This window comes from Cygnus atratus, chromosome 3 (genome assembly GCF_013377495.2).
Source record: "Cygnus atratus isolate AKBS03 ecotype Queensland, Australia chromosome 3, CAtr_DNAZoo_HiC_assembly, whole genome shotgun sequence".
Lineage (NCBI taxonomy): Eukaryota > Metazoa > Chordata > Aves > Anseriformes > Anatidae > Cygnus > Cygnus atratus.
The window spans coordinates 76,911,051-76,937,662 of NC_066364.1; the positions used below are offsets into that span (position 1 = coordinate 76,911,051).

Below are 26,612 nucleotides of genomic sequence, written 5' to 3' on the forward strand. Positions count from 1 at the left end.
ATTATCTTACAATGCGCTAGGAAAAAAAAATCTTAAAGACTTCTTAAAGTAAAAGCACTGGGTAATACCAATTAAAAGAAAATCACTAATGAGTTCATTCAGCCCAGCTCTTCTTGACTGCTCCAGGACTGCGGCTGCCCACGTTCATCTGCGGGGCGTTTGCGACACCCACCCTAAACCTAGGCAGGTACTTTATCAAGCAGCCAGCCTCTCTACCTCCCTTAAACCCAGTCGGGGCCCAAGGAGCCCTCTGCACGCAGGTAGACGAGGAGAAGGCTCTTCCCCCTCCCCTCCCCGCCCCCGACCCTCCAGAGAAAGCTGAAATGTGCAGGAATGTTTGCTTTTCCCCCGCTCCCACGGCCGGGCAGCGCCGTGCCGAGGCTCTGGGCAGGCAGAGGGGAAGATGCTTTCGTCCGGGGACCGGGGGCGAAACCGGGAAAGCGGCCCCCGAAGCGGGCAGGGGGCAGCGGGCAGCGGGCGGGCGCCGCGCACCCGGCAGCCCCGGCGGCACGAACCGTAAATTACTTTTGCCACCTAGCGTCAACATCTTTTCGAGTGGCTTCGCCGCTGCTTCGCGAACTTGCCTGCAGGGTTATCCCCAGGAAAGGGAGAGAGTGGGGAGGGAAAGAAAAAAAAAAAAAGAAAAAAGGAAAAGGAAAAAAAAAAAAAGCAGATCGCCCCACTAAGCAAGTGGATTGGGGGGGGAACATCTCTTGAAATTTGGAGGTGACACGTCGGTGAGACGTGGTGTACCACCAGGGATCTTTTAATCAACGAGAGGTAGAAAGTTGGTCCAGTAGTATCCCCTTGCTTAAAAAAGTGGAAATAAAAAGTTACACGCGCAAGGGCTTTAACCTAGCAAAAAAAAAAAAAGCCCCGAAAAAAAAAAAAAAAACTTGCCCCCAAATCCTTAACAACCCCCCTTCGGTACCGGGTATTTGTTAAATTGACGTGGCACAGATTTCTCGATTACCGCTGCTGAGCGTGACTGAAAGGCGCCGTGAGAGCCGGCAGGATCCTGCCCACGGCGCTCATTCTTCTCCGGCTTAATTTATGCCACGCGATTCTGTATTGGGGAAATCAAGCAGAAAGCTCCTTTTTCTGCTTTTTTCCCCCCTCTCCCTCTCTCTTTCAGATGCCGGGCTAACGGGGAGACTGTTTAACTTAAGTGTTTCTATAGGAGGCTGTTGTAGTTTAACTCCTGCCCACCAGTAGCTGAGGCGAACAAAGGAGGGACTCGAGGTCTAACTATTCATCCATTCTCTGCACTTTAATTTTCATTGATTTTGAAGACAAGGCGAGCCCTTAGGGATTCTCGCTGAAGGGGGATGACACGCCTTTAGACGCGATCAGCCCCCTAGCCAGCCATCTGCTCCTAACCAAATGGCGCTTTTTCGCTCCCAACCGCGTGTCTCCGCATCGCGCTCCCCCCGCGATGCTGCCCGCCACCGCCGGCTCGGCCCGGCCCGGCCCGGCTCGGTTTGGCCCGGCTTAGCCCGGCTCTGCCCTCGGGGAGCGGCTCCCAGCCCGGGGGGTCCCGCCGCCGGCCCCCGCTCGATGCCCCCGCTCCACGGCGAGGGTTTGCAAGCCGAGAGCATCCCATCGGCCGCTATTTCCAAACAAGCCAGATTATGGGAAAAGTCACTTCCAAAGGGGGGTAGGGGGGTGGGGGGGGGGCTGCTAATGAGGGCGAGGCGCTGAATTCACCGCCGTGCGAGCCTCCCTCGCCCGGGCCGGGGGGCTGCGGGCATATGGCGAACGGTGCGCCGCCGTACGTGTGGAGCTATGTGTAGCCGAGTGTGCATAATATTTTAATTAGCCCCCTAGCCCCTCCGGAGGCATGCGGGAGCCCCTCCGCCGCAGCCCCCCGTCAGGTGTCCCCGGGGCCGGCCGGGGAACCGGGAGCCGCGTCCCCGGCGGCCGGGGCTCGGCGCGGTGCCCGCCGTGCTGCCCGTGCCCCCCCCCCGGGGCGCTGAGTCCCTCGCCCCCGGGCCCCGACCCCCGCCCGCGGTCCCCCGGGGGCGCCGGGCCGCGCTTGCCGTGTGCGGGGAGGGGGATTACCAAGTTGCGCATGTAGGTTAGCCGAAAGTTGCAAAGGCATGTGCTGATTAGAATAAGAAAGGGCAGTCGCGTGGCTCAGCTGGCACACAGAGAGGCCAGATGATAGATAAGCAGCTCCGGGCCTTCCCTCCCTCCCCCCCCAGCCCCCTTTTTCAAATCGCAAATCATCTGCTCCAGCCCTATCCTAGCCCCTCATTTTCATGACAATGGCTGTGTGTTTACCTGTGATCCTAGGACCGGCGGGGCATTCCTTTGTCTCCCGATGAGATTACCGCAGCCAGCTGCTCTCCAACCCTTCCCCGGGCAAATCCCAAAGTGGCCCCTATATGTGTTTTTCTGATGGCACACGAGGAGAAAGCGAGCCCCCCCCCCCCCCCCCCCCCCCCCCCCCCCCCCCCCCCCGCCGCCGCCCCCGCTCCCCTGCGCTACTTGTTTGTTTGGGTTTTCTCCCTGGCTCGTTTCCGACGCGATTTTGCTTGTGGGAAACTGCGAGGGATAAAATTGGCCACTCGTGTGTGTGCGAGCACGCTCCCGAAACGGGAGGTTGCGGTGGGCTGCACATCCCTGCTGTGGGCTGGCCGTGCGGGAGCCTCCCCCCTTCCTTGCTCCCTGCCATCCCCCAGGCCCTTGGGTTCACCCCAACCGGGGAAGACACCTTCCCCTGGGTGTCCCTAGGCTGGATGAAGGCCTGCTCACTCCCTCGACCTCCAATCTGTTGAAACGGATGAACCTTCCACCCCGTTTCTTCACCTCAGCAGCAGAAGAGGTGTGGTACTTAAGTTACCGCACTTTCCGTGCTCTGCTTGGGTACAGCTCAGCCCTACAGCTACAGAAGCGGCCTCGCCTGCCCCTTTTAACCCCAGGCTTGCGAGCTTAACCATACTAGAAACCACGATTCCTGTGCTGACCACCAACCAACCCAAAACACCCTACAACCCCAAGCACACCACCTGCCCCGTCAGGCAAGGCCAGTGTAGGCCCCTGCGGAGCCGTGGCCTGGGTTGCCTTAGTGGCAGTGTCCTTGAGCAGGGGGGACAGGCCGTGAGCTGGCTCAAATCATGCACACAGGGAAAAAAAAAGTGTTATAGCACTTCTCAGAAAAACATGTTGCACTCTGGCAATGAGATTTCGCAGGATGGCTGGAAATATTCCCCTCTGCTACCGACCTCAGTAGCAATACTTACCGCGTTCACCATTTCTCATGGGGAACCCCCCTCTTCCTTTTCCCCTGCCTTTATTTATCATTATCTTAAGTCAGAACTCCAAAGAGTAACTGCAAACTGCTACTCCAAAGAGCAGACCGCTCCTTCCCTGTGACAGTCAGCACAGCGTGCCGCTGTACTGTACCGCGTTTCATGCATGAAGGGGTTTTCTGTTCCCCTGTGGCCCGCAACCCCCAATGCACGGTGTGCACATCTTGTGTATTGTGTGCTGGCTGCAGCGCAAAACCTGCTGCTAATAAACTTTGGGGGGTGGCAGCAGTCTGATCGTATGTTTTCAGGGCTTTCCGAGCCACTTCCAATTTGCGTTGTTTCCATTTCTTTCCGCATCTCTCTGCATCTTCGTATGTGCAGGGAGGGGGCAGAAACTGCTCCGCAGAAGGTGATTACGAGGCAGAGGATGGGTATGGATGGGGCGGGCCCGTGCTTTTGGAAATGCTCTCCCCTTTTCTGAGAGCATCTGCCTGGAGACGAACAGATGTGGGCACCTGCGGTGACAGGCCACATATGCTCTGTCCTATTCACAGGCATTCAGACACGGCCACAATGGCGAGGCTTTGTGCGCGCAGAGTCACCAAATATATTAATCTGTGCTCCCCAGAGCACCGCTCTGTTTAATTTTTCACCGGCAGTAACATCTGATCTCAGCCCTCCATCGGCTCCCCGGCCCCCTCCTTCCCCCCTGAAAACATGTGGAGTTATCCAGGCCCCCACCTGTTGCCTGCAGGGCGGAGGTGGGCCTGCCGCAGGGCTCCCCGCTCACCACAAAGCCAAGGAAACCCAATCGGCCCCCCAGTTTTGCCCTCGACCCCCCCCCCAGTTTTGCCCTCCAGGTCCCAGGGGCCACTTTGTTGATCAAACCCTGCTGTTTTCCCCCCAGCACGGCAGTCAATAGGCTGCGCAGCCAAAAGGTGACATAAATCTTGGATGTGAAGCTTGGGGTTCTGTGTTGTTTTTTTGTTGTTGTGTTTTGTTCGTTTGTTTTTTTTTTTAACTGCTTCAGTGGGTGTTTCGTCGTTTTTTATTTTTCAAACTACTTCAGTGGGTGTTTTGTTTACTTTTTTTTTTTTTTTTTTTTAACGGCTTCACTGTGCGTGCCTCTTTCATCTCCCCCTCCCTCGTTCTGCCCGGGGTTGTTCTGGGCCACACCGAGCCCGTCAGCCCCACGGTGCCCGCACAGTGCCGGGGGACACCATGCCGCGGACGACCCCGTTCCCCCAAACCGCCACCACCGGCCGCCATTGCGCTGCCCGCGGCCCCCCCGCGGCCGCCCCGCAGCTCCCCCACAGCCCCTCAGCACGGCCCGGCCCGGCCGCTGCGCGCACGCGCAGCCCCGCCCGCGGGGAAGCGGAAGCGCAGGCTCGGGTCAGTGCCGGGGGTGCCGTCAGGCGGCCGTTTAACGGCCGAGGCGGGTGGGCGGGGGGGTGCGAACGGGGGCTCGCTCGCAGCATGGGCCCGGGGGGGGCTCGGCCCCTTGAGGCCGGGCCGCGGCGGCGAAAGGAGCGGGGGGACTTTGCCCCTTGTCCCTCCCCGGCCGGAGGGCACTCTGCGAGGGCGGTTGGGGGTGCCGGCAGCAGTGCTGCGCCTCGCTGGGGGGGGACAATAAAATCCCTGTCGTGGTGGGGGTTGTGCTGGCGGAGTGAACTCACGGGTGTTCGGCTCGCCGGCAGTAGCAGGGGTCTCCCGTGAATCCTGGTGCTTGTGTAAACATCGGAAGGAAGGAAGACACCGCTGATTACTCGGGTGGTGGAGGGTTTTCTTCTTCTTCCTGCAGATTTTATTTTCTGAGAATAAAGAACATTTTTTAGCCTTGCAGCTGAGATCCCGTGTAAACCTGAGATCTCAGTTTCACAAAAAAATAAACATCCGGCTTTAAAACGTTCATCTGTTGCACAAAACATGCAAGTTTGCCACTCTTAAGAAACTGAAAGTTCCAACATCCAGTGCTTTAATCCTTCTTCCACCATTATTGACGTTCTTCTCAAGGCAGTAGATCTTGTTATCTTTTTTTTTCTGATATCGTGGTGAAATCCACTACAGTATCAGAATATATAGAGAGCGAGTTTCCCTTAACATGGAGGCTCCTAGATGAAAGAAACAAAAACAGGATGAGTGAAAGAATATAAATTTGTTTTATTAATATTATTACGTTTTCAGCAGATGTTTGTGATAATGTTAAAATGGTAATAGCGCCCAAGATTCTTGCTTACATGCTTAGCTGTTAACTTTCTGTTGATTACGCCAAGCTGTTACTGGTCATGGAGATTTTTCTGATAATGTCAGTGTCACAGACTTGCATAAACTGTTAGGCAAGAGGAATACTTCAGATACAAGAGTCTGAAGGTTAAAGGAAATAGCTCTTTCAATTTAATATAACATGGTACAGCCAGTAAGTTGTTTTACCACACTTCCTGCTCTAGGTGTGCAGCCACCAAGGCGGGAATCTGTACTGAATTATAAGTAACGCTTGGGCACAGCACGTTTCTGCAGCAGTAAGACCTGCAATGGCATACTGCATCTGGGTACTGAACATTTAGTCTGACTGCTCATGTTAGAGCCTGAAAGGTGAAGATCTTCACACTCGCTGCTAGATCTCCAAGGAAAGTGATAGATAATCTGTCAGTGCTCAAACCGTTTGCAATCAGAGGTGGAGCTGCCCTGGAAAAGCAAATGGCTGAAGTGTTAAAGGCACCCAGGTATCACTGGAAGTAGCGCTGTTGAGAAAGCGATGCCCTACCTTGTAGCGCTGTTGAGAAAGCGATGCCCTACCTTGTGTACCCATGCCTTATGTTGTATGTAAATTCGTGTATTTCATATTGCATTAAAGAGGATGGTATTCAGAAACTGTATCTGAAGGGTATTAAATATTTCAAACTCCAAGGAAGAAGAACTGAAATACCTTTAAAAGTTGACAATTCACAGTACTTTTTTGAATTCAATTTGTTTTGTATATATCAGAAGCATGTTTATTGTAATGTAACACTCCCGAGACAGTCTGTAATTGAAATGTCAGAAACCAACAGTGAGAAACAACAAAAAAGTACCTAATTAATTAAAGCATATTGAATGTCTTCACTGTGCAACTGAGAAAGGATTTACTTTCAAATAAAATCAAAATAAAAGCAAAACATATTTTCTGAGAATAAAGAACAAAACAAAACTTGATGAGAAGGTCAGTGTTGTCACTTCCAGTTTTCACTGGGAGGTCCTTTAAAATGGTGATGTGGTAAAGGAAATCACTGTTGTAGTAGAGGAAAGAGCACATCTAATGTCAAAGCTTTGCCAAACTAATTTGCATTGAGATTTCTAGAAATAAAAACAGAAGTCATCTGTGGTTTTAATTTTATCCCACGACTCTCTTTTTATGGAACACATATATTGGTTCATTCAGGATGCCAAATAAAGTTCTGCCACAGAATTTGGAGACTATGCTTCAATCTTTTGGTGTTTTGTAAACAAAAAATAAGACGTTCAATTTTTAATTATTTATTTTCTACTTAATATTTGCACGTCTTTTAAAATAATTTGTTCAAAATTGCTGTGCATGTTAGAAATCCCGTTTAATAAAATAACTTCACTATTCATGATAGTCAAATTTGTAGATTCACCAAGTATAGGTAAGCCCGTAATTCTTTAAATATGTCATGAAACTTAACTATGTCTTCAAATGCCAGCATGGTAAAATGGATTCAGTTTCTGATTCAAAGCAAACTGACAGTGCCAATAATGTTGGGGAAGTCAGTATTGCATGCAACTGGCACCACACGGATGGAGTGCTGCCTGTAAACTGTGACGGTAGCTGAGCAATTTGAACACTCAAGGTACAGGACCAGTTTCCAAAGTTACTTAGTATTTTTTTCATCTAAATACAAGATGTCACATACTTTTAGTGTGAAAAGCAAGCCATTGAGTCCTGTGTTGCACATTGTCAGCTGAGATGGTATAAAGCTTTAAATTACATCTGTATTTGTTTTTCTAGCAACGTATACGTTTTAACACTTCATCTGAAATGTTTAAAGTCATGCAGATGAAAACATTTTGATTATTACAGTTTTCACTGATACAAAAAACGGAGATGGAAGGCAAAGCAAATAGGCTTTATGTCCGGTTTGTTGCTGGGATGAAAACTGGGTCAGATAGTTTAAAGGCCAGGATTAATAAAAGAAAAAAAAAAGTATTAGCAAAAGCAGAGAAATACCTGTTCAGTTTCTAAATGTTCTTTTTCGTTTGTTTGTTTAACAAACTAGCATTGTATTATATTTCTTAGTGCTGCATTTTGGAATTCTGTTTTTATTTTTCTTCTTTCAGGCTGCTTTGAGTTTCAGAGATCAACCATGGGCATTAAAGGCTTGCAGGGATTTGTGACAAGAGTTTGCCCTGACGCCTGCAGAACAGTAGATCTGAAAGAGGTGGCGGAAAAGCATCGCATCGATCATCCAGATATCCCGCCTGTTATCGTAGTAGATGCCATGAGTTGTGTTAGGCACTGGTACACGCCAGAATCCTGGGTGTGTGGTGGCCAGTGGCGGGAGTACCTTGCCAATTTAGAGGCTTTTATTAAAGCTTTTACAGCAGCTGGTATCACGCTGGTGTTTTACTTCGATGGAGTGGTAGAAGAGAAGAAGAGAGATGAGTGGATCAAACGGAGGCGGCAGAATTATAAGGAAATAGCTGCACTGTTTCAGTTTGTCAAGACTCACAGGAAACAACCGGGGAGAGGAATGTTCGTTCTTCCCTCTGCGTTGCCTACTTTTACACGGTATGCCCTGAAGTCACTCGGTCAAAAAACGGTGTGCACGTTGCAGGAGGCAGACTTTGAGGTGGCTGCGTATGGTTTGCAACATAACTGCATAGGAATTCTTGGGCAAGACAGTGACTACCTCATCTATAATACGTCTCCCTATTTTTCCATTGAGAAGCTCTGCTTGGACAAACTGGTCACTGTTATGTACTGCAGAGAAGCTCTTTGCCGTGCGTTGGGTCTTAGTATGACACACCTCCCTCTCTTTGCTTGCTTGCTTGGCAATGATGTTGTTCCAGAAAGCTTGTTGGAAGGCTTTTGGAGTAAATGTTTAGCCACCTGTCCACCCAAGAATAAGAGCTACAACAGAAGAACAAACGTACTTCTGGCTGTAGCAAACTACATCTCGAGAGTTCCGTGCTCGTACAGCAGCCTGAAACACTTGGAAGAGATGCTGCCTTTGGGATCAGACAAGACATTACTTCTCAAAGGAATGGAGTCCTATCTTTTGCCTGGGCAGCTGTCTCCATGGATTCCTCCCAGTGCGGGACATCTCAAAACGTTCTCAGATGTAGGAGAAACAGCCATGTGTCAAGATAAGGAAATCTTTCAGGTACCTTGTCTTCTAAAGCTCAGTGGTCTGTTTATTGTCATGACTACTTAGTGAAAGTTGGTAATGAGTTCATTAAATTTGCTTGAACAAAATATTTTGTTTGTTAAGAGCAGCTATGATTAGGAGTATTATATACATCATGCTACGGGCAGATGCGGCACATCTTAATTAACAGCGGTTCCTCTCTTTTTGAAGTGTCAGGTCAAATAACAGGGAGCAGCATGTGTCTAGGCTGGTAGCTGGGCACAGGGATGTGCTTTCCTTATATTGCATGATGGAATAACTTGATTTTTGCTTTGAGAGCCCACAAGTCAGATGCAGCTGGTTAGTGGTTTGCTGGGCTATGCCTGGCACGTACAGTCAAGGTACCAAAGGGGAGCTGTGCTAAGAACACAGGAGTTAAAACTGCTGTTGTGGAGGAGACAGAAAAGCTTCCAATAAATCTATATTTCAAGCTTTTAGGACCACATTAATTATCATTCAGATGCACTGCCCTTAAATGAACCAAAAGCAGTGGCCTGTTAATCCTTAAAGGGCAGGGCTGCACTAAGAGGTTTAACGTATGGCTTCCTACGGGGGCAGAGATGCACTGGCAATGGGGTGAGAAGCCGTACAGTCAGATTGGCTCGCTCTAGCAGATTGGATGTGTTAGCTCAGGTAGCCTGCCGGGCTAATAGAAAACTCCTCTGCCAAGACATGGGCTAATCTTTATACCAATTGAGCTGCCTTGCATCGGAGTTCATACAACAGCAGTAAGCCTAGAACACAACTCTGCAAATTCATAGCAATTCAGAGAATATATTGAGGTTTAATTGAAAAAAAAAAAAAAGGCTACAGGAGGTAGTGGCTTTTGTACCCTGTATTAGTCATCTACTAACTCCCTATTTTGTCTGTCTCTTACTTATCTTGCATCTTTGCTTTAAGACTATTTTTGTTTCCTCATTATATTACTCTAATTATATAATTTACATTTTCCTTTTCAAGAAGACTCTGAAACATTTAAAAGCTAAATTAAAACCTATGCAATGATCATTTCAGCTAAACTGCAGATGTCTTTGGGTTTGATGTTAACCACATGTAGATACAATACATGTAATTTTTGACTGTACTAGTTAAATAGAGGACATCATTAGAAAAACAATAACACTACATCCTAATGAAGTGTTGAAAAATACTGTTTATGCTTGAAGTGCAAGGAAAAATTAGGCAGAATGTAATTATCTAGGTGGGATTACAGCCAGGGCAATAGTATTAATATCCTTACTCCGTAAGAGAATGTACTGTGTGGTCTTTATGACAAGTGGTCATTATTTCTCAGTTTAATCTTTCATTTATAGTGTTGCAGTTCTCTAGCATCATGCTGAGCTACTGCTGTACGGAAATAATAATGTTTAGAAGCTCCATTGAAGAATGCCTCACTCTTACGGCATAAATCCCACGTTAAGCTCGTACCTGAGCCAAGGAAATTACAGTCAAAGTTGAAGACATGTTGTCTTCTGCTTTTCTGTTACAGGTGTTTAAGTATTTATATATGTTATGTGTGTGCTTTGTTTCATATTTTGAAATCCACAATGTAATTCTACTTGACTTGCACATTATCTAAACTGCGCACAAATGGCATACACAGCTCAGTTCCAACCTTAAGGACATAGCCTCATGTTCCTGGTTCCCTCAGGGAAGAAGAACATACCTTTCTAGCTGTCTGCATGTGTAAATTAGAAATATTTTTCAAGATACAGCATTGAAAACAACTTTACTATTGAAATCAGCTTTTTTTTTTTCCAGTACATTAAGATGTGTATGCTATTTGCAAATGATAAGAAACTAGCATTTTCAAATGATCTCGTAGTTGTGAAAGTTTGTCTGAAATAGTTCCGTGGTGCTTTATTCAAATCATGCTCAGAAAACTCTTTGGTTTTGTTTTATACAAGAGTGGATTTGGGAGATTACATTCTTTCAGTACATCAGGAATACTGAAGAATTTCTTCCTGGGTAACCAGTAATTTATTGCTGTAAGAAAATGCTCTGTTGACTGGCCATTTATATAGAAGCCTGTCATTCATTGTATGCTCATGTGAGCAGTTATTTGGGAAGTATGACCTTTCCATAGAATTAGTTTTGATCAGTAATGGCCAGTGTTTGACTGCAGCTTTGAACTCCTGAGTCCCTAGGGTTGTAGGTACCAGGATCCTGCAGAGATGATGAGTTTCTCTGGCCAGAGGTCTGGTAATTCCCTGCGAAAAAGACTGAGGTAGCTGTGTAGATGGCACAACCCAAGTAATACGGATAGTGCGACACATGCAGGGAATGCCAAGCAGAGAAACTTCTGTGCCTGTGCACCATAAAGCATGGGTCCAGGAGAATTAGACCCCTGTAGTTTGGGTTTGAGGTTTGGAAGTAGAAAGTATGGCTGGCTCTGCACTTGGCCAATCCAGGTTAGTTAAGAGTAGGGTACCTGAGAGCAGCTTTGTTTGTAAGATGGTCCAGACCAGCTGTCCCCGTAGGTACCCTGGCTGCCTGTATTCATTTGATGTGCCTGCATCCGGTGGGTGGCAAGCCTGCAGCCTGATGCTGTGATTCTGCTTTTCAGCAAGGCTGGAGACCTTGTTTCCTCACTGGAGTAGACTGTATTTCTTTCCTTGAGAGAAAAAGCTATCACAAAGTAAAAGTGTGGTGAAGTTTCAGTATTCTAATTTCACCACTATGTAAAGTACACAAATCCAACTACTCTCAGGAAAGAAAAGGGACTGTCTTGTATAGCTTGTCTTACAATGAAATGAAAAGTTTGGGTTTTGTCATGCCTTCACTCAAGTGTTGTACTTTTTTTTTTTTTGAAGTGTATATACACTTTTTAGAAAGGGAAGAACTCTTGAAGAAGAGTGGCTAATGGAGGACAGCTCATTTTTTTATGTCTGAATTCAGAACTCATTCTAAGCATGATTACTCTCTAAAAAGGTGTTGTGAAAAAAAAAACGCTCAAGATTTAAGAATTCAAGGAGTGATTAAGAGAAAGGCAATGATGGGTTTCCTGGGAATTCTTATTTATAAAAAGATAGGTGTCTGAAAACATAGTATACTCTTGTTTTTTTGAAAAAGTGCTTGTTCCTTTCCTGACCACTCTGTCCACTTGTACCGATTCCTCTAACAATGGATATGTTTTATTACTTTTTGATCATTCTTAATTTTGGAGATAACGCCTTCTTCTTTCTTTGAACAGTTAGCTAAGGAACAACACATCCAATCTGAAAATTACGTAATCTTCAATATCCTGAGTAATGGAGTGATTGAGTGCAGCAACTCTTTGGAAGATGATCGCGATACAGAGATTCCTGGACAGGCACTCATCTTTCGCCCTGCTCGTCAGCATGTTTATTCTGTCTTGTTGGAATCTGGAAAAGGTATTGTTTAGCCTACTTACACCATTATTCAAGTGTACTTTAAATTCTGAAATATGAAATCTTGAACTTGTTGTTTCAGTGGCTACTTCTGCATGGCATTTAGGATAAAAACTGTGGGCAACTGAGATGTAGTTTGTAAGGAATCAAAAGAAAACTTGACAATGAAATTGTAGTTTTTCTACATGCTGTTAATTTTCAGTACTTTTCAAGAGATTTTAAAAAATGTATTTTTTTGTTGATAAATGGGGAGTTGTAAAAGTTGTTAATCATCAAAAGATTGAGCAAAACTAAGACATTTAGAATATTTTAAGAGTATGAGAGGATATAAAGCCTTGTTTTGTTTTACTAAGTATCTCCCGATGAATTAATGTCAGCTGTAATACACTTCTACAAAACAGTTACCGTTTTACCTTCTGTTGATTTTAAGTCTATGATTTTAAGAACATCTGAGAGGCAAATACAGTTATGGCACTATGGCAGTCATGCCAGTGATTATTAATTCTTTCATCAAGGTGGAAGAAAGTAAGATTTCTTTATCCAGTTGTATAAACAGATACTGCAGTAGGTATGTATCTGTGCTTCTATTCTACTTTAAGACAAAATTTTTATGTGCATCCTTGTACAAATTTTGCACTATTAAGACTGTCATTACTTAAATGTTATCTTTAGCTGTGGTGGCTTTTATTTCATGCTCCCAGTGGCTTTTAGGCAGTGACTTGAAAAAATGCACTTTTATTCTTTTTAATATGCTGTTTTCTCTTTGTTAATCACTTTACTTTTGTATTGATGAAAGTGCCCCACAATCAACTTAATATTTAAACCATGTGCTTAGAAAGGCCATATAAATGAAGTACCTGACTTCCTTCACCAACTAGAAATTGAAGTCATACCATAATAGGAAAAAATAAGAAAAACTGAGTAAGAGTTTACGTAGTCCTTTAGAGAGAATAACAAAAAGCTCAGCAGTAGTCATGCACATCTGTCATCTTTCATTTTTCAGCCTATTGCCTCTAAATTTTGTAGACAATTATAACTTCATTGGGTTTTGTTTGTTCCTCTGCACAGCAGGATATTCATTGATGTTTTCAGAAACACCCAGTACCAAAACTTCTAATTAACAATTGTTGCTGCAGGATGGCAGGGTAGTAGGCAGATTTGCATTTGTGTTAGTGTTTGTAGTGGTCAGATGAAGAAGATTAGAATTGAAATATAGAAACATTAATTTAGAATTGTAATGAAAATGAAATTTGAAAGAGGTCTTCTTTTAAGAAAGCGATTTTAGAATAGAACCATGGATAACATGTTTTACTTGCTGTCAGTTCATGCTTCAAATTCCAGAAACAGTTTTGTAAAGTAAATCATGCTGAACACCCCCAATCCTTAACCTTTCCAAAAAGGTAGGTAGAGCTTGTCTGCATGGCTACTGTAATAAATCTGCATTTTTATTGCTTGTATCTACCTCTGTCTGCATTAACTGTGTCACTTCCTAGTCCTTCATGGTTTGGTTGGTTGGTATTTACTCCAGTGTATAGTTGCTTTCAGGTCAAGAGTGTAGACCATTAATCAGATTCTGTATGGAAATTTGTAAGTGAATGTCAGCATTATTTTTTAATGAATTTCCTTGTAGAGCTACAAGGCAATAGTGTTCTCTACAAAGTAAGTAGAATCTTTTACGAGTTTCACTCGGATAAAGTCTGACTTTTTTGTAGTTCAGTGAGGGGTAGGAAGGGGAGGTGTAAACAACACTGTATGTAGATTGTCATATAATGTAGAATTACTTTAGATTAGCATTAAAAAGAAGAGCTTACTGGAAGGAGGCAACCAATTAAATTAGGCTGGAGCCTGCTGCTGTAGAGAAACAATTGCCAGTGTAGCTCTTGTAAAATCAAGTCGGCTAACTACACAATGTTCCAGTTTGCAGTGGAGACGTATGTATACCCACTTTTATTCCTTAAGATCCCTCAATTATAAGATTCCTGGTTTGGATACTGACCTCTTTGCAGTTTGCAAATCTTATTTAGTGTTAAATAAGGATAACAAAACAGCCAACACTTTGTAAAAGCGGCGATTGCTGTTTTAGTTAAGAACATATTAAAAATAATGTAAACTGCTCCATCAACCCTGAAACAAGAACCTCTTACGTTTTGTTTATTTAGGTTAAGATTTTTAGGTGCCTAAGATACCCAAGAGTCAATAGGAGCTGGATGTCATCATATCCTTTGAAATCACCTGCATAGACCATGCCACTTTGCCAGCATTTATTTTGCTGCCACTGCCAGTGTAATTTTCTTGCACAGCCATTGCTTTCAGTCCTTGTGCAACCTCTCAGTTGTGCCGGTGCAGCTCTTTGTGCAGCTACATGGTGACAAACTGAAAATAGCTCATTTTTCTCTTCCCTGACTTTCTTGCAGTCAGGTAACTAACCTGGTTCTGTTTCCCTATCTGACTCTGTGTAGTCACAAACAGTTGTGGTAAAACAACCTGAGGGAATAGCAGGGAGTGGGAATCAGCAAATCAATGGTCACCTGAAAAAGTTAACAAGACTGCTGAAAGAACTGCTCGTGAAGCTGTCACTTCGGCTGTAGTTTGATGTATGGTAAACAAGTGGATACATTTACTTACCAAAGTATTACTAGAATAAGAGCCTTATTTTCACCCCACCAAAAAAAAAAAAAAAAAAAAAAAAAAGGAAGGAGGATGATCTTGATCATACAGCACTTGTTGCTTGTGTTTATTAAAAATATAATTAATATTACCAGAGCTTCTTCTGAGCACTAGGTGGAATATTGCTTTATAGTGATACATAAGTTGTCAACTTTCAACATTGTTCCTAGAACAACTGTACTGTTAGAAAAAATCGAGGAGGAGGGAAAAATAACAGTAAATAGTGCAGCCTGATATACCAGCCAAGCTCTTTCTTTTGTACACAAAGAGTTCAGAACAAAGCCGACGGGTTTTGGCACTAGCTCAGTCCATGGAAATACCTGCACCAGTTGCAAGGTTATGTAATTCGGCCTAAACACGTGGCCAGCTCCTGGAAGTCCTGGCATCACTCCCAGTTCTAAGATTAGCAGCCCAGGCTGACCATGCCTTTGACACTGTCAAAAACAGGCCATTAGTAGAATTTTTGCCAGTTATCACAAGTGACTGCTCAGTAGAGTTGGCGGTGGTGCAGGTGTAGAGGAGCACACCGTTTCCAGCAGTCTCTTAGTTCAATGTTTTGCACATAGCTGAAATTTTCCTTAAGCTACTAGGCAGTACTTTCACAGGTTATACAGGGTCTATTTAAGCAAAGGAAATCATGTTTTTGAATTTCAGTGCTGATAATCTATATGTGTATCGTGGGGGAAAAAATGTTTCAAAAATTAGACTACTTTTTTCCCCAGAGATAATTCCATGCCAGAAGACTTGGCATTTAGTAATCACCTTTCAATTCAGTTCTTGCTAGGTTAATGTGCTGTGAATTTGCAGGACCTTCTGCAGTATATTGTGTTCTCAAGTATGTCCCCTCTTGTTTGTTGTTCTACCCAAATACCATGTACTTTTTTTTTTTACTCAGCTTTGTGTCTCCCGTAGCTATTGGTTTATTGCTTGGCCATCCAGTGCATTCAGACAGAACAGGTAACTTGACTTTCCTGCCTTTCTTTCAGTTGGTGCCCTAATAGGATCTGTCAGCTGAGTCACCAGTTTCATGCAATGTTTTGCTGTTTCATACAGTTGAAATCTTTTGTGCTGTTTCAGAGTTAGTTGAAAAAGATCAGTGGGTCCATCAATTAGTTAAAAGACAGACATCCTAATTATATAAGCCTTGCTTCCTTAAGAAACCAGGCTAAAATTTAGGAGGTTGAATGGATTGGATAAAGCAGAGTCATTTACGTAATGGCTTCAAACAGTGCTAAAACATGAAAATGCTTTCTGAAAGTGACTTTGGGATATTAAATTGGAAGGTTTTCTTAACGGAAAAACATTATCATAGGCAATGATTTATAATCAAGATTTGAGACTCTTCAGCTCTTGGAATGTGCAGCTGAATGTGTTGTTTTTTTTTTCCCCCAGCCTAGGCATTTTTCATTTTATTCTTCACATCAACAGTTTTCAAACAACAAAGCATGGTAAGCACAGGTGTAGTGCTGTCCCTTGCAGTCCAGTTGCTGACTCTTCAGTCCTTCACCTTCATTGGGAGTTTGTGCTGCAGGTCCATGCTTAAGGAAGGTAGAAGAAGCAGGGCAGTAAAACAGATTTTGTCAAGTTCTTTTCCCCTCCTCTTATTGCTGAGTCTAGCACCCCATCTGAGGTTATTCTTCCCCTGCACCATGACATGCTATTGCTCATTCATGCCAGCAGTCATTTTCTGCACTGAACTGTGGACAAGGTCAGGAAACTAATGTGACCGAAGTTTTTGAGATGGGGGAGACAAGAGGAGGAGAGTGTTGGAGAGTTGGTTGTTGTTTGTGTGTCTTTGATGTTTTATGCTAGGTAAAGATTTTTGGGGGGTTCACATTGTGGCATAAGAAATCTATGTGAATTAAAATGCACAGTGATGGGAATTAATGACAAAAGGCAGGGATTTGTTGTTAGTACCACTGAAACCCCCTGTATCTCAAAAACACTGAGTGAGAGTTGGAAGGATTTATAGATGCAATTCTGTGAATCTGGAAACTGACCTTGGTTAGGTCAGCTTTGTACAACAGAAATCAGAACTGGTAACTGACTGTCCTGTCTTCCTCTCCCCAACACCCTTACGGCAGACATGTTCTGAGTGATGCAGAGAAGTAAGGTACCACCTTCCCTTTGATTTTAATGTGAGCTCAGCTTTAAAGCCAGTATGGGGTGGGGAGCATGTGGCTCAAGTAATGAAACTTTTAAGTTAAGAGACGCCTTAATCTTTACATTGAGCAAGGCTGAGGTTGGGGTTTGGAGGGCTAGGAAGCCACTTGAGCTATTAGGCATAAACAATCCCTTTATACCGGATAAAAGATCTGGAACGATGATCTCTAAAAGCTCTGCATCTGACTGGGGTGACTCCATTGCTGTCAGCTTTCAAATAGATAGCCATCAAGGCTTCCTGTAAAGACTTTGTTGTAAGTCCTGATACAGGAATTATCAGGGCAAACTGGCAGGAGGACCATATTAAGGATTGTCTGCGTTTGTGGCCCCGAGAGGCTGAGGTAGTTCATGCAGGTCCCTAAACTACACCAGATGCCTCCACCCTGCCTGAACTGCCTTGGAATGGGAGGGCCTAAAGTTGGCTGAAAGATGTTTTCAAATGCTTTCCACAGACTTTTGTACTTACATTTTTGGCTGCGGTTCCCAACTCCAAACTCATGTTTATGGTACATAATTCAAACTCTCTTCACTTTTTCTGATGATTTGTCATAAAGATACTAAAACTAATCTTTTGTGTTTTAATTTCAAAGAAGTAGAGCAAACAAGTCGTTGTGAAGTACTTCCTTTTACTTAGAACCCTGACCACCACTGCTTCGAACTTTTACGCAAGTATCAATGCTTGCACTTGACCTACTCACCCAATTCTGTCTTTGTTTAGGTGGAGCCTGTCCTTCTGTGAAAGAGTGGTTTGTCTATTTTGGAAATCCTCTGCAGCAGCCGGAGGTGATACAACCTGTGCAGCCTCCTCTTCCAGGTAGAATAAAAATGTGTTTAAATCTGAAATAATGACATCACTAAAATCAGGTTGGAAAATATATCATCAGATATTTGATATGGTATCCAAAATGATTGTGGAGAACAAGGAGCTAAATTAGAAATGCTACATGCCTGTAATTGCTTTTAATTGCCCTATGTAATTATACTAGGATTCCGCTTTGAGCTACATTTTATTACTGTGTCTTGTTAAACCCGGTGCTAATTCAAACATCCATTCGAAAATGCAAACAATTCCTTAAAGGTTCTAAATGCTGCTCTGAGGCCAGTGTAAGTGGTGTGTAGGGCCGTATTAAAATTCTCCTATTGAGCTGTTTGAGAGAATGTGTTAATGAGATTGGTGGAGAATATAAAAAAGGGTCATTTTAGATCACTTGAGACAACCCAGAAGAGAGAATCCAGTTTCAAATTAAAAAAAAAAATGTAGTTATCTGTTATCAGTTACTTGTTTTTGTGTAGTGTCTTTTACTGCCTTAAGCATCAAGTGTTTTGTGTGTTCATATTTTCTTTCCTTTGGTAAAGTACAGATTCTTAAACACTCTTTGTGAAATCAGTATTATTAGGAATGTATTTATGAGGAAGTACACTGTAGTTAAAAGATTGGGCTTGGTGTATGTCACTTATCCCGTTATCACTAAAAGGTTTGATGCTGTCCAATTTAGCATAGGAAATAAATAGTAGTGTATTATTTTTGTTATTTCAGAAGCAAAATTGTTGTAATTGTTAATTTGACAATGCTATTGGACTTGTAACCCCTCTACCTTTATTCTCACAGCTGTATCCCTCTCTATTCAACCACTAGCATGTGGATCAGAAGCTGGAAGTTTTTTAATTTTTATATGAAATATATTAGTTCCATTGATATATCAGTGATACCTTGTTGAGGAAAATGCCTTCACTTCTTTGTAGTGAACATAAACATCAAGCTGGAGCATGCTCTTTTTTTTTTTCTTTTTTTCCCTTTTTTTTTTTTGGGGCGGGGGGCTTTAGAAGCTACCTGTTTGTAATTTTCTGTGGTTACAATAAATTGTCTCAAAGTATCCTAAGATGGTATGTTTATCTTCGTGATTAAAAGTTGTAATATTTAGTAAGAGTCTTCAAGTATGAAGGAAAAACAGCTGATCTTAGATAGCAGCCTTTTCAAAATCATTTTGAAAGGAACTGTTTGGAAAGAATTGAGTTATATAAACAAAGTACAAACAAACCTGCATTTGATATACAGTAGTTTCACTGTCCAGTAGCCCTGATATGCTATTAGAAGAGTGATTATCTAATTGACTTGATGATAGCATGAAATTGCTGTGAAATTTTCCAAATGGATATGAATATGCAGGGTAAAAGTTGATTTGTCTGTTCTGTAGAACTGTTTTATTTCAGCATGTAATGGTCTGGGAGCATGCATTTTTAAAAACAAACAAAAACTCAACAAAGTATAAATGATACCTATGTCGTTACATTTCTGTTTGCATGGCAGATATACTGTATTTATTGTTGTGAAATTTTCTTTCCCAGATAGTATAGTACCTTCCTCCTTTCTTGGAGAGGTATGTGCTCTGTTTCTACTGCCCTGCAACATACTACACACAGAATCCACCTTCATGTTGACAGTAAATAGGATTTCAGATTACTTTGTTTGTGTGCAGCAAATGCATATCAGGAGTTTGTAAAAACAGCATCTTCGGAGACATAATCTTTACTAAATCAGTAATGAAGGACTGTTCTAGCAGACTATTAAAAAAGGGGAGGAGGACTTCTGGTGTTTATTTTTAGTGCTCTGTTGTCATTCCTTCAGCGAACAAATATTTTTCTAAAATTTTTGCAGTCCATATTTGTATGCCTTACATTCGCTCATGCATCTTTTATTTTCCACAGCATGACTTTCTAATTCACCAAATAAGGTTCTCAACAGCGCATCACATTTTTCAGACAGGGATTGTATTTAGAGCTCACTTTAAAAAGTTGCTAAAGGAAGTTGGAGTTCAAAGCTGTCAATCAAGATCAGGTTACTAAAAAAAAAAAAAAAGAAAGAAACCTTAATAGAAACTATTCGAAAAATTACAGGTGCAGTCAAACTGGGAGAGTTCTTTGTTTTATATTTTTGGGAAAAAACAATAGCCTCATCATCGCAAGTACTTCAGTAGTTCATTGTTTAGTAATATGCTGAGAATATATGTGAATTCTTGACTCTGTCGTGTTTGATTTAGATTAAAAAGTCTGAACAAACATTATTTGATATTAATTTTGAACTATAATGTATATCACTAAATATAAATTTCACGTTGGTCTTAAAAAAAATCCCACTGATAAATGGATTTTTTTTGTGTATAAAACAGCAGAACTGTCTTGCATCTAAAAGGCTTGCAGGTAATGTATCAAATATAAGGTTTTTTAATGAAACATTGAATCCTTAAGACTTTAAGGTGGCAGTTTAAAATACATTTAAAGTACAGGGTTTATTATGTGTGTGTATTTTTCTTGAGAGAGAATCTGCTGAATTGTCATCTGCGCTTGCTCATGTTCTCTATCTCCCTTCTGGAATGTTTCCTTTCATTTGAATGAATGTGGTTGTGATGTTTCCCACACATTGACAAAGCACTACTTAAATTGATAAAATAAAAACAAAATTTGTCTCTGAGAAATGAATTTTGTTAGAAGGTCTGTGATCTAAGAAATTACTGTTTAACATCCATATCTTGTGAAGGTAGCCAATCTATTTGATGTGTGTGCAGTTTGTTATGGAACAGGAGATTTAAAAATCTTTACTGGGAAAGTATGAATTCTGCATTCCATTTTATTTCTGAAAACATGTAGGATATTTTAGCTGGTTGTGCGTGCAGACTACTTTATACTTCAGGAGTTTGGATATACTTTCAGTCTTCTAATCATTACATCTTAAAGGAATATGTCATGAGTATGCTCAAGTTCAAATTACTGTCTTCTGAATGCTTCTTTAATGGTCAGATTTAATTTGCATTTGGATTTAAGGCATCTTTAGAATTGGCCAAGGTTGTTCACAAGTTAATGATGAGCATTCCTGTTGAGCATTATAACATTTTTATAAACCGATCTTTGTTGCTTAGTATTTGCATGAGCATGTAAAACAAAGAAATGTTAAAGTTCTATTACTGGTGTTATAAAATGAAATTTCAATAGTTATTACTTCAAACAGTAAATGAACAGTAAATAATATACATTTATATCTATATACAGAATGATGACATGACATAAGTCGGTATGAATGTGAGGGTCACCTTCGTATAAGCCCGAAGTTCAATGATGTCATATTGGTAATGCATTCCACAACTTTCACATGCATTCCATATTTGTAAATCAGTTATTGAAGTTAAAACAAATGAAATAAATATTTGTCTTCCCTTTAAGTGCTCTTATTTTTCACAATGCTTCCTATATGGCAATGTCTTTATATGTATGAGTGAAAAGGAAAAAATAACAAATTACTTTTCTCTCACTTGTTGTTTGTCTGTGTTTGTATTTAAGCAAGTACTACTTCTAGATTTCCATGGACGTCTTTGTGATGCTCTCTTTCTGGGAGTGCCCAAGGACTACAGATTGCACACTGCTGAATACAGTTTTCACACAGTTTAGTGCATGTTGAGAAGAGGCATAATCATATGCAGCATTTAAGTCTCTCTCTGTAATTCATGGGACCTTATGGCTCCTATGACCCAAATAGCATAGATAATTTTCTCCTGACTAATCTTTACTGTAAAGATGTATCTGTTATACTTTTAAGCATGTTTTCTTCTGTTTCACTCCCTTTTGTTTTTCAGGTTTGCTGTTGTTGTCATTTTAAAGTTAATTTAGTAAATATTTAGACGTGTTCAGTAAGCAAAATATTTCTCATTCCTTTACAAATAAATTTCTCTTTTTCAGAAATGTTTTTATAATTGCTGTAAAGTATGTAGTGAGGTTGCAAGTAGAGCAGAAAACTGTTTTGGGGGTCTGCTGTGTATGAATTTAGGTCTGTTGCTGGCTGTACATGTGGTCATGGGAAAGTCATTAAACTTTAGAATATTTGTTCATTTTTACTGATCTTTCATTTAACGGTTAATAAATGTCTCTCTCTCTCTTGGTTATGACATGGATTTAATTATTTGTTGAATGCATTGAGACCCTTTCATAAAAATAATGGTTTTGGCAGGTATGTTCCAAAAGGAGGTAGTGTCAAGTTTTCTTCCCCAGAGTAAATAACTCATAATTCATCAGTACCTTATTTTCCCAGGCGCAAGTTGATGTCACTTCTGAAAGTATAACGAACTGTTTATGGAAAAGATGTCTTGAATTTTTTGTTGAGCTCTCTCAATATAGATATGTAGCCTTGATTATTGATGTAGTTCATGGTTTTACTCTGAAGGAAGAAAAATTTCTATTATTAGGTATACCCTTGGATGCAATTCATTTTTAAAAAGTACAGATGGAAAGAGTACTTTCCTTTAACTGATTCTTGGAGTCTTTCTCCATATGTGGCTGAATGTGAACTTTTGGGAAAGCAGAAGCCATCAAAACTCTTTGAGTTTACCTACTTAAAAATTGTCTCCCCTTACAGTTGGTTAGCCTTGATTGGGAAAGTTGGCTTTGTTTTAGTTTTATGCATATTATCTTTGCATATCTATTTCTTCCTCGAAGTCACTGTGCTGTTCTTTTTTTATTTATTTTATTTTTATTTTCTTTCTCAATGCAACAATTACCACTATCAAAAACAGCAGTCTGAATCTCTTACGGTGCTGTCTATACTGGTCCTGTTGCTGCCAGTGTTTGTGATATTGCTAACCACATGTTTAACCCAAATCAAGCTATTGGTATTTTTAATGTAATATATATGTTTTCCTACGAAGTAAGGTTAAGGTTAGAAACTTATGGATTTTACAATTATAGCTCTTTACATAGTTAAAACTTTTGAACAGAAAGTTGGTCTTAAAAATAGTAAGACAAACATACACCAAGGAGATGAAGAAAGAAAATACCAAGAACTTTCTAGTTTCACCCTCTCTGAAGAATTAATACCATTTGGTAAATGAGTTTTCTTGGCTAAATAAACAGCATCTATGTAGATTCAGCACCTTGTCACTTTAACCGTTTATTATCACCAAGTGTTCCTAACTGGACTACAGCTGCTGCATGTCACAAAAAAAAAAAAAAAAGGTGTTACCAAATGCAGCGTAATTGGTCCACATTTAAAATTCACACCTTTTTATTTAACTACAGAAGCAGCAGTGTTTTATGGTAGGGTTCTGTCTTTAATTGGGATTCTTAGGCATAACCAGTTAGCTGGTCTGTTATTTCACATGCATTAATGTTTATTTTGATAATGGACTAAATGTAATTTAAATGGGGAGCAAATTTTACATTAGTTCACACGTCACAAGTTGGGAGGTGGCAACGTGGAATAAATATTAAGCATTTAGTCACCGTGGTGAATGGTACTATAAAAAAGCCTGAAAAGATATACATAAATGATGGTTGTTCTTTTGCATGTGTTTGTAGTAATGTTTCATACAGTAGACTAGAGAGTATGAACTGTCAGATAGCCTTGATTTTTTTTTCCTTCCCCAAACTTTCTAGTGAACCTAATGCAGAAGAATCGTGCTAGCAGCATTAAGTGGAGAGTACATGCCAGTAAATGGTGTAGGTGGCCAGTTTGTTTCTTAAAGCAGGTGGTTGTGAGAAAGGCAATTCTAGCATCCTGAGGGGATCTGATGCACTGTTGCTAGGAGAGAGAAGAAGGATGTGGTTGTATCCTGTTGAATCATTTTTTATAATGAAACTTACCTCATTTAAAGCTCTGGGTCACCAAGGAAAAGCACACGCTTCAAGGCAAACGTTCTTGCAAAAGCTAAATATCTGTTGTCTCAAGGTTGTATGTGTTGTTGTAACAGTTGAATTCAGTCCACTCTGCTTAAATGTTGCTGTATTTGATACAACTTGGTTAAATTAGAGGCCTTAATATTTTGTGTTTCTTTCAAATGCCAAGTTTTGTCAAATACATTTTACTGTCGCTCTGTGGTCCTTGTGAGTGCCAAGAGCAGATCAGTTGTTTCCTTTCAAACTTTACTTAGGAAGGCATGTTTTATCTTGATGCTGCCAAGATAAAATAATGGATTTCTTTTGTAGGTGGAACACCTAATTTGAAAACACTGTGGTTTGCCAAGGGACCTGAAGTGGAAAAGCAACGGTACAGTACATTTCTGGCATGCTTTCATCTTCAGGATTTGATGGAAGAGCTACAAGCTCTAGAAGCACCTGTTGCAGGATTCTGCTGCTTGGTGGCCTATCTAATGCTGCAGGTAACTGGGACAGTTACTGCTTCTTCAGCTGTCATCCCTTATAGGTGTGATTGACTAGTAAACTCTTTTTTGTTGGCCTGTGGTCAATTTTTCTCATAATCTTTACTGAAGGCATAGTTGATCAAATATAATAGTACTGCATTACAGTATTTTAATTACTTCATTTAACATGCATCATCCTGTTTAAGAAACACTTATTTTTTTTTAGTAGTTCATCATAACTCTCCCATGCCCATGACAAAACCCCTTGGGCAGTTTAACGGACAAAGTGTAAACTGAGGGATGTCCCAGCCTTTTGGGGACCTGTTTGCAAATTAGAGCTTTTCTTAATGTTTCCTTAGTGTCATCAAAAGGAGACATCCCCTCAGGTGACTATGCAGGCTGGGCAAACAGGCAGTATAAATATTTAGTCAGCTCTCACTATTTTTTCACACTATTTTGTCAATCTATTCCATTTCAAGCCAGAATTGAGGATATGGTTCTGCTTATTAAAGTCTGAGTAATAGGGGATCATTAGGTAGTAGTTTTGCTATAATTCTAAATGCTTGGCAGCCTGCAGACTACCTTAATTGTAATAAAAAGGAATGCAAGATTAAATGCAATAACACTTCATTATTTATATTTCTCATAGGTATTTAATATGTTGTCTGTACTTGCCACCTTTCAAATGGTGATCTCACAAGTAGATTTTCCTCTCTGAGGACGAGAAAATTAGAATGTCTTTATCTAATCTGATAAGCTTTGTTGCACTTTTTCTTACTCTGAACTGTTTCGTCTTTTGTTTTGCTTTTTCATACTTCACTTGCCTCAATGACAGAATTAGTGTTTTATGATGCATGAAAACAGGATCTCCATGGCTTTTCTGTTCTTTTTCCTTCGTGTATGTTTGCTCAAACTTGGATGACACATTGAGGCAGTATGTATGGGAATTCTACAAATGATCCATGTAGCTCCTTTTTTCTTTAATCTTTGCATAGCAAAATATTAATGGAAAGTTTTTTGAAGATCAAAGTCATGAAACAACATTTCATGCCTTACTGTTTCAATTCAACAAGATAAGAATTGTGCACTTAGCTTGAAAAACATACTTTAAGTGTTTTTTATATTTGGATATGATATGTTTTCACTGTTTCATTCATTTATCATGCTATTCTACGTATCCTTTTGTAGCATGATTACCGAATTATTTGAGAAAGGTTTCTTTCGTGGCATTAAGAAGTTGAGTAACATGATGGAACACCTACAGATGTATGGATTGATCGCAGCATATTAATAAAATGAAAAAAAAAAGGTGTTTAGGGATATGACCTTCAGAATTTATTATCCAGTGGCTAACATTGAAAACAAAGAGGAAAAACAACTTTGCAGCTTGTAATTTCAGCAAGAAAACTAGCAGAGAGATCATGTTAAAAGGGCTTAGCTTGATGGAAGGTTTTTCATGGCAGTACCAGTTTCTCAACACCTGTCCCATTTTCCTGATTCTCTTCTGCCCTCTGAGAAGCATAAATACAATCTACCCTGTGAACCAGACTAGCAAATTGATTTGGATCAAAATGTTTTTCATTGCTTAGTTGTTTTTAACTCTTTTTAGTTCTCTGATGTTGTTGTCCATTTGTTTTCATGGTGTGTTTGAAAGGAAGAGCAAGAGTAAGTGTCAGAAGCCATGCTTTGAGTTGGCAATACTGCCTCCATTTGTTTTTGTAGCTGAGAAAACAATGCTTGTCTAGCTGTGGCCTAATTCTTGTCTTTACACTTCAGTCTTGAATTTTTATTAAAGAGTTAAAGGGGATTGTTAACTCAAAGGGATTTAAGTTGCCTAATATTAGGCTTCCATTAGAGGCATGCCACCATCATTTCCGTCAAGTCATATGAGGGAGAAATAAACTTCTCAACAATTTTGTTAGATATCATTTAAACCAACCTAAAACTGTTTTGTTTTTTTTTGGAGGAACCAGCATACTGACCAACCAGGCTTCCTCAAAGTGTGTGCCATAACAGCATATAAAGCATGATTTAAAGAGTAATTTTTTCAATGAGGGTACTTTTCAAATATACTCCAATTGAGAAGAAAAATAGTGAAAAAATGACAATAAAAAAGACATTTAAATGTCTTTTAAAAGGCGAAAGGAGTGAATCACTTCAGAGATAAAACTATAGAGCCTCCAAAGAAAGGGGAGATAGAAACAATATTTTAAGCTCCTACATTTTTAGAAGAAATCTGACAATGCAAGTGTGATTACTCACTGACTTGGGATACTGAATAAAATATTTCTCTAAAGAAATGTTTTGACATTGATAAACATTTTTATTGGTCTACTCTCTTGGGGACATTTTTTTTTCCTGTTGTATTTGCAAGAAGACTTTGACTTACTTTTCTTAGGACAAAATTGTGCAAGTATTAAGAATTGCTCTGTAGATATAAGTCACTTTTTCTGTTACTGCAATGGATAAAATTTGCAGACGTGTTGCCATCTACACAAAGGTGACACCTGACTTGAAATACAGGGTGACGGAGGGCCATTATCAGATCTTAGCAGCCAGGTGGAGTTAATGAATACCAAGGAGCAATTGGAAACTTAAAACTTCTCAGATATCCCTTACATTATGCAAGTT

The 26,612-nt window shown here is 41.0% G+C and overlaps 1 protein-coding gene across 2 annotated transcripts in view; it reads left to right on the forward strand.

The window, feature by feature from the left end:
• FAM120B (family with sequence similarity 120B) overlaps positions 1-26,612 on the forward strand; it is a 59,693-nt gene that overhangs the window by 1,977 nt on the left and 31,104 nt on the right. The window contains exons 1-5 of one of the 2 annotated variants that reach the window (XM_035538639.2): positions 4,586-4,646; positions 7,590-8,635; positions 11,853-12,033; positions 17,579-17,674; positions 23,827-23,999. In XM_035538639.2, coding sequence (XP_035394532.1) covers positions 7,616-8,635; positions 11,853-12,033; positions 17,579-17,674; positions 23,827-23,999 — 1,470 coding nt within the window. In that variant the 5' untranslated portion in view covers positions 4,586-4,646; positions 7,590-7,615. Of the gene's footprint in view, positions 1-4,585; positions 4,647-7,589; positions 8,636-11,852; positions 12,034-17,578; positions 17,675-23,826; positions 24,000-26,612 lie in introns of those variants that run through there. The other variant, XM_035538640.2, reaches the window with a different exon arrangement.